At 29.0% G+C, this 8685-nt stretch overlaps 2 protein-coding genes across 4 annotated transcripts in view; one reads left to right on the top strand and one right to left on the bottom strand.

Annotated features, from left to right (window-relative positions):
* The first annotated feature begins 418 nt into the window (after positions 1-418).
* Positions 419-3441, top strand: Ubc7 (ubiquitin conjugating enzyme 7). 3 transcript variants are annotated; one of them, XM_072894422.1, is made up of 5 exons: positions 426-585; positions 678-809; positions 939-1020; positions 1629-1747; positions 2501-3441. In XM_072894422.1, the coding sequence occupies exons 2-5, from the start codon at positions 767-769 to the stop codon at positions 2755-2757; spliced, it is 501 nt and encodes a 166-aa protein (XP_072750523.1). In that variant the 5' UTR covers positions 426-585; positions 678-766; the 3' UTR covers positions 2758-3441. The 3 variants fall into 3 exon arrangements, with proteins under 3 accessions (XP_072750525.1, XP_072750523.1, XP_072750524.1); XM_072894423.1 differs by having other exon boundaries at positions 428-602; XM_072894424.1 differs by having other exon boundaries at positions 419-837.
* A 2533-nt stretch (positions 3442-5974) lies between these two features.
* Positions 5975-8685, bottom strand: part of LOC140667272 (uncharacterized) — a 29623-nt gene continuing 26912 nt past the window's right edge. Inside the window, exon 8 of the mRNA XM_072895038.1 lies at positions 5975-7726. The gene's annotated coding sequence lies outside the window, so the exon portion shown is untranslated. The remainder of the gene's footprint in view (positions 7727-8685) is intronic.

Raw genomic sequence — 8685 nt, 5'->3', positions numbered from 1 at the left:
TTATTAAGATTCTCTTTGTATTTTGGCTGTAATACTGTTTTTGTGAAACAGTAATTCGCAGCCGGCCAATAGGAGTCTCCACAGTGCCTCCTGTCGACCCTTAAACCGTGATTACACTATAGGTTGCGGGTTCGGTTGAGGTTACTGTTGGACATTGGGAACCAACCAATCACAGCAAAGGTTGCTTTCACGGCTTTACGGGGTTTGACAGGAAAAAATTACCGACAATACAAAGATTTTCTTACTGTATGTAAGAAAATCTTTGTACTGTTGGTAATAAAATATACAATAAAATTGTATATTTATTTATTAATTGTTTATTTTGTTATTTAGAGACAGCTACACAGAAGATCTATACATTTTTGATAATAAAACAACAATTAGATGGGTTAAAATATACGCATGATTTAATAACCCATATAATTAAGTCAAAATTGTCGATAATGTCATTATTCTTTAATTACCTTCGTGCCCATCGCGCTCATTTAGCCATTACAAAAATTTGCCCAAGGCTGACGGTCTTTAATAATATCTCGTCGGTGATGCAGTCGATTGTATATTTCTGAAGAAGTAAAAATGCGAAAAGTGAGCGGCACTGATTGGTGTATATTGTTATATTTACAAGTCACCAATCAGTGATCACGCAAGTTGCTCACTTTTCATTTTCTTTCCTTCAGAAATACACAATTGATTCCCAGCTCTCAGGCCTTTTGTTGATTTGACATTTCTCAGACGTTTGCAGATCGCTGGTGTAGTTAGAACAATAATGGCGGGTTCAGCTCTCAGACGACTGATGGCGGAGTACAAACGTGAGACTTAGTCTTTTAGCACACCGCGGTAACATTATTTTGTACATTAATGACATTGGACGGGACGCTTTACCTGTCATCTTCACTTTTTCATCGAACAGTAATTTTTGCGTTATGACGAACTTACAGAATTAACTTTGAATCCACCGGAGGGCATCATCGCCGGTCCGATTAATGAGGAAAACTTCTTCGAATGGGAGGCTCTCATCACGTAAGTTTTTTTTCATTAGTTAGGTTTTCCAAAAAGTTGTCGGCTCATTAGTTGCTGTTGTGCATATATAATTTTTCTAAACCTGTCTTTTTCTCTATACGATACATTTTAAACGAAATATCAAACAATTAACGTGTAAATAATATTTTTATACAGGGTGTTTGGCAACAGTTGGGACAAAATTTAAGGAATGATTCTACATGATAAAATAAGACAAAAATCAAAAATAACAAAATTGCGATAGAGGCTTCGTCTTTTAGTTATAAATATTTGAAAATTTGCATAAAAGGTGCCCAAAGCATGGTAAACCGCAAAACTTTTGGCGTGCGTAGACTACATCGACTGAATCGCTCTCAAAATACTCTGTAACGCAAAAATATGCAGCAAATTGCCGAGCTTTAGATACCTTTTATACGAACTTTTAAATGTTTATAACTAAAAAACCAAGCCTCTATTGCAATTTTGTTATTCTTGATTTTTGTCTTATTTTATCGTGTAGAATCATTCCTTAAATTTTGTCCCACCTGTTGCCGAACATCCTGTATATGCGGGTATAGGCATTTTTATAAATTTTTTGTTGAAATATTCATGGAGCTGAATATTTTTAGCGGACCAGAAGGAACATGCTTTGAAGGTGGGGTATTTCCAGCAAAGTTAATATTTCCTCCAGATTATCCACTAAGTCCACCAAAGATGCAATTCACCTGTGAAATGTTTCATCCTAACAGTAAGACACTATGTTACTTATTAAAATTATACATACATACTTAATTTTGATTCACCTAAATTTTGATAAAAATATACTTTTTTCTGTGCATAATATATTAATGTGTTCTGTGTACAAAATTCCATATTTGATAATTTTTTATATAAAAAGATTTAAAAATAAAAATTGCTACTGGATATTACAAAAAAAACTATAACTAGTTAAAAAATTATGTTTGTGAAAGTTAATGAAAGGAATAGAAAAATTTGTTTTTAAATAGGTAGATGAAAGGTCGACTCCTTTTTTCATCCTAGTATTATTTCTTTGAAAAATTCTAATCTGATCTAATTTTAACTTTTACATATTTTTAATTGAAACTGTATATTTCATGTCTATTTTATTCTATATTTTAAATTTTGTCTCCTATTTTTATTACAACATATGTCCATGTCTATTCTTCAAGATGGCAGATTTTTTAACTTTCACAAATATTATTTCAATTCTATAATTCTTTTTATAGCAACCAGCGACGATTTTTACTTTTCAAAATTTTGTTTTTATATGAAAACATCAAATAAGTGTATTTTTATCAAAATTTAAGTGAATCAAGTCAAATTAAACATTTACTAAAATTATTAAGCATAAAATGAATTTAAAATATTTAAATATTTAATAATTTAGTTTATTTAATTTACTTAAAACATTTATTAAGTATACAACAATATTAAGCATGTTAGCTATATTAATTGTATATAAGAGTCTTTTTCTTAAAAGTTTATGCAGATGGAAGAGTCTGCATAAGTATATTACATGCACCTGGTGATGACCCAATGGGTTATGAGAGCAGTGCAGAAAGGTGGAGTCCAGTACAGAGTGTGGAGAAGATATTGTTGAGTGTAGTAAGTATGCTAGCAGAACCAAATGACGAAAGTGGTGCTAACGTGGATGCTGCTAAAATGTGGAGAGAGGATCGCAGTGAATTTGAGAGAATAGCTCAAAAACTTGTAAGAAAAACCTTAGGAATTCCTTAAAATAGAATGCGTATTATTTATTTGAGAAAAAAAGGAAAAATTTAAATTATAATTATTACTTTCATGTTTCTTGATGACACATTCCTATATGAAACAATAAATTTTTATCTGTGCAATAAACAATTTTTTTGTAAGTTATTCCTTATATATTCTATTGATTATTTGCACACATAATATGTATTGATTGATTTTATTAGGTTTAAAATTCATAAAGATTGCAAACCTTCTCTTTTAATACTACAAGAATTTAGATTAGGTATTAATCTCAAAAAATGTTTTATTTTCAACATTACAGTACAAACATAAGTAATCAAATACACATGTGATTATTTTATATATATACTTATATGTATCATTTCACTGTGATGAATCGCTAACAAAAGACAGGATTCACTTGCGTTCAAGTATGTGATTAATGTTAAATATTAGCACTTAAAATTTTTAACCAATCTTATAAATTTTTTTATAATGATGTTAATTTTTACAATCATATATGATACTACATCATTTTCGTGTAAATGTACATTAATATAAATTTAATGTATTATCAACTAATATATTTAGATATTTTTTCTTTCTCTGCTTTCTGAGAGAAGGAAATATAAATTAAATACATTGATAAATATTTTATAAAGATATATTTGTGTAATAAATATAAATATAGAATAGTTATTTTACTAAAAACATTTTTTTTTTAATTATTTTGCCAGTAAAATCAGGGAACTAGTTGTTGCAATCTGTTATTCTGTTTTTATTTTTATACAAATTTTATTAAATCTGTATGAGTGATTCGAAATTTAATTACATTGAAGCATTGTCAATCTTTGTAGAAATTCCGGAACGTATATCATTGTATTTACTAAATGAAAAGAATGCCCAATGAATATGTCTGATTATCATGTGCACATTTCTCTTTAGTAAAAATTGAATCTTAGTGACAAAAACATAGCGTGGATTTAAAATGTTCCAATCTGAGTAGTTGAATGATTTAATTTGAAAGAGAAAATTTTCTTTAATAATTTCTAAAAAAGAATTGAATTAAAACTCAAATCTTTTTTTATAAGAATTCTATAATAATTTTATTCATATTTGATACCTTTTTAAATCCTCAAATTACTTTATAGAAAACACCCTGCACATTAGACTAGAAAAAATTAATTAATCATCATATATAATCTCTGTGATTGAATTACATTACAGATTTTACGGATGAAATGATTTCATTTTTTCATGAATCATTTTTATAACAATCAGTTTTCTATCAAATATTCAATCACATTTGGAACACACATATAATGAATGCAAATTAACTGCAAGAATAGTTAGTCAATTTGGAACAATCTAAAATATATATAAAAACTCAACAATTTTCTTATTTCTATTTTATTAACATTAAAAAAATAAACTGTGTTTTACACTTAAATATTTGCAATTTGTTTCCTTTTTTATTCTTTCATTTTTTTCGAATTAAAAGTTAGTAACACACAATAAAATTTTGTACGTGCACGTGTGTAAATTTATATATTATTAAAGTATACAATATTTCTAATTAACTAAAAAATAGAGTATTTAGCATTTATGTTTTAATAATAAAATTTTAATATATATATACAGGGTGTCTCATAACTAATGAGCCAACGCTCGTGAGTGAGTAGAGTATAGTGAACTAAACAAAAAAGTATTAAGTCATTTTGCGATTTTCGCAATAATTATTAAAATATTAATTAAAATCGTTTAGCAAACAATGTTATACATATCTACAAGATGTCCGGTAATAATTGCCCCATAGCTCAAGGGCAGATGGAGCAGGTCAAACTGAACATAAAAGTCCTGTATCATTTTGCGATTAGCGCAATAATTATTGAACTATTAATTAAAAACGCTCAGGGTATACTGAGCGCTATATGCGGTGCGCGCTCATACGCTAAGCGTTTTTAATTAATATTTTAATAATTATTGCGAAAATCGGAAAATGATACAGGACTTTTATGTTCAGTTTGACCTGCGGGAGGGTCCCGTTAGCACACATCCCGATGGCACACAACCACACATATTGACCGATGCCTAGGGTAACCAGCACGGTTAGCCAATCAGAAGGTTCAATTGTTCATTGGCCAATTAGCATTGTGCGCTATCGGATCCCGTCCTGACCTGCTTTATCAGCCCTAGAGAGGTGAGGCGATTATTACTGGACACTTTGTATATATATATATATAATATCGTTCGCTGAACGTTTTTAATTAATATTTTAATAATTATTGCGCAAATCGCAAAATGATACAGGACTTTTCTGTTCAGAATAACAATAATAATCGGCCCACCTCTCTAGGACTAATAGAGCAGGTCAAACTGAACATAAAAGTCCTCTACCATTTTGCGATTTGCGCAATAATTATTAAAATATTAATTAAAAACGCTCAGCGTATGAGCGCGCGCCGTATATAGCACTCAGCATATGCTGAGCGTTTTTAATTTATATTTTAATAATTATTGCGCAAATCGCAAAATGGTACAGGACTTTTATGTTCAGTTTGACCTGCTCTATTAGTCCTAGAGAGGTAGGGCGATTATTACCGGACACTTTGTATATATATATACAGGGTAACCATTTTAATCCATCTAGTCGAATATCTCGAAAACCAAGCCCGGGAGAGAAAAATGTTTCAGACAAAAGTTGTATGGTTTCGAGGGGGCCATAAGATGGTACCATTTGTTTGACCTTGAAAAGTCATTTGAAAGGCACGTGAAGGTCACTTCAAGTTTTTTAAATGGAACACCCTATATATTTTTACATATTCTTGTAGCTCATCTCGAGAGCTTTCCAAAACACTTATGACAAAGTATTTTTCATTGAGTATTTTTTGAGTTATAAGGCTTCAAAGTTGCAGTATTTTGACATAAAATACAAGATATCTCATAAAATATTCATTTTATGATTATGTTACTCTAATACTTTTATGCACAGAATAACGAGACGAATCAATTGGCATAATTAAAACACATAATTATGTTAAAGTAAAAATCTGAATTTGCAATTAACAGTTACACATTTTTACTTTAACATAATTATGTGTTTTAATTATGCCAATTGATTCGTCTCGTTATTCTGTGCGTAAAAGTATTAGTGTAAGATAATCAAAAAATGAATATTTTATGAGATATCTTGTATTTTATGTCAAAATACTGCAACTTTGAAGCCTTATAACTCAAAAAATACTCAATGAAAAATATTTTGTCATAAGTGTTTTGGAAAGCTCTTGAGATGAGCTACAAGAATATGTAAAAATATATAGGATGTTCCACTTAAAAAACTTGAAGTGACCTTCACGTGACCTTCAAATGACTTTTCAAGGTCAAACCAATGGTACCATTTTATGGCCCCCTCGAAACCATACAACTTTTGTCTGAAACATTTTTCTCTCCCGGGTTTGGTTTTCGAGATATTCGACTGGATGGATTAAAATGGTTCACCCTGTATATAATATCGTTCGCTGAACGTTTTTAATTAATAGTTTAATAATTATTGCGCAAATCGCAAAATGACTTTTCTGTTCAGAATAACACTCTCTACCTTCCCTTAAAGGGTGTTGCGCGAGCTATCGGACACCCTGTATATATATATACATGTTTGTATATATATACCTATTTCAACTGAAGTACATCTTATATATTTTTTTAAACGTAAAATGCCATCTATGGCCAGTATTCATAGTCCGAACCTATATTTAAGATCGTCTTAAGATCTTGTTTAACCAATAAAATGATGCTGTACAGCCACTTCATTGATTGAACAGGATCTTAAAATGATCTTAAATATAAGATCAGACTATAAATACCGGCTTATGTCTTTGAGATAGGTATTTCTATTAGTTTTTCGGCCACTACTATATTACAACTTTCTTAAATATTTTAGTTTTCTACAAATCTGATTTTTTAACCATTTTGGAAAAGTACCGTTTATCTGCAACATTTAAATTAGGTAATAAATTATCTCAATATACTTTGTGCACTTTTTTTCATTTGTATTAACACAGGATATACACTTCAGAAACATATAATTACATATGATTACAACTATAAAAAAACTTTTCTACAATCTTAATATTTTTAATCGACTTTCATATAAACTTAAATAAACTGTATAAATTTTAAATAAACTCCAATATGCGAATATCTATTCTAAGAGAAAACAATTTATGTAATAATCGTATAAAAATCTTTGTACGCAAAATTATATATTTAACAGTGAACATGAGAATATGTACAAATGTTGTTCTCTGGATACAGTTTTATATTTTGACATGTGAAAGAAAATGCATTTTTCACATTCTATGTCAAGCGATTGTAACATTAATCAAGTTAAACTTTGATCAGAACTCGATCGATTCTTCGAACAAATAAGCTGCTACATTTTAACAGGCAAAAATCTATTTCCCTTATAAGATATTCTCTTTGTATATTATGCTTTAAAACTTTATTATGATTTAATCAGAGAACTTAAAGTAAAATACATAATAGTACCGGGGTATTCTATAGAACATTCAATCAGTAATATTTGCGATGTTTTGCTTTTGATGAGAGACGAATCTAATATATATATATCGTAGCTATCTATTTATCAATAATATCACATTTTGCTATAGAAGAAATATACATTCACAAAAGTAATTGTTCTTCGCGGCGCTGAAGATCGAAAGTTATAAATATATAAAAACATTTGATATACATACATTATATACTATCGTCCCTTAATCATGTAATCGTCGATGGAAATTTGAGTTACTTCAACGAGTTTCCTCTCACTTGAATTGCAAACGTGTCGCATTTAGCGCTAAATCCAAATTTTGCTATTTGTCTAAATCTCCGTTGTTTATTTTAAAAATCACTTCGATTATTGCACTTAACTTCAACATTGCAGTATGTCGCAGCCTTGAAGAGCTCCCGCTTGGCACAAAATGCTGTGACTTTCCTAGAATTAATTTTTAGAATCTGTTGCATCATTAGCGATTAACAGAAACATCAACTAGCCACAATTAAGTACTTTTATTTTTATCAATATATATTAATTGTGCTAAAACAATCATCCATAAAAATTTAATTAATTAGAGAATGTAACTAAAGAACGATTGCACTAAAGTTAATATTATACTACTTACGTTTGATCGAAATAAGCTTAAATTAATTTAGATCAATTTAAATTAATTAGACTTATAATAAGTTAATTTAAATTACCCGAGAAAAATGAATATATAATCAAATATAAATATATATAAAATATGTCCACAAATAAATATATATTTTTTTCTCTTGTATAATCTCTGTTCATATGCAGAGGAAAAAGAATAATGAAACAATAAGTAAAAGAATAATTTTTTAATTACTTTTTTAAAAAGAGCAAAAAAGGATATTAAAAATATCATTTTTGATCTGACGGCGGAATCTAAATTAATCACTGTTTATTAGATTTTCTAAAACAAAAAAATAATTATTTGTCCATCAGATCTGGAAAGTTACTAGAAAATCGGGATTTATTATTGATTGCTTAAATAGTCATATATGAAATTTTAAGTTTGTACTCTTGTCTTTAAGGTAAAATAAATTGCACATTTTTATATGTGAGAATAAAATAATAAATGTAGAGAATATGATTTTTTGGTTCATATAATATACAAGATACCCCATTTAACACTCAATATATGGAAGTTATAAGATTTTAGAAAACAAATATTTCAAACAAAAGTTGTAGGTTTTTGAGAGAGATCAATGAGTAATGGGATGACAGAGAAAGAATAACATCTCCTTGACGACAAGTCGTTAATTAAAACAACTGATGAGAGGAGAGTCGCACATGAGTCTACAGTTCGAATGACGCAAAATTGTAAAGTGAAGAGAATATCGCATTATTTATATACAACTTTTGTTTGAAGT

Source organism: Anoplolepis gracilipes, chromosome 6 (assembly GCF_047496725.1).
Source record: "Anoplolepis gracilipes chromosome 6, ASM4749672v1, whole genome shotgun sequence".
Classification (NCBI taxonomy): domain Eukaryota; kingdom Metazoa; phylum Arthropoda; class Insecta; order Hymenoptera; family Formicidae; genus Anoplolepis; species Anoplolepis gracilipes.
The sequence above is the reverse complement of the archived record's forward strand: the minus strand, read 5'-3'. Positions and strand labels throughout refer to the sequence as shown.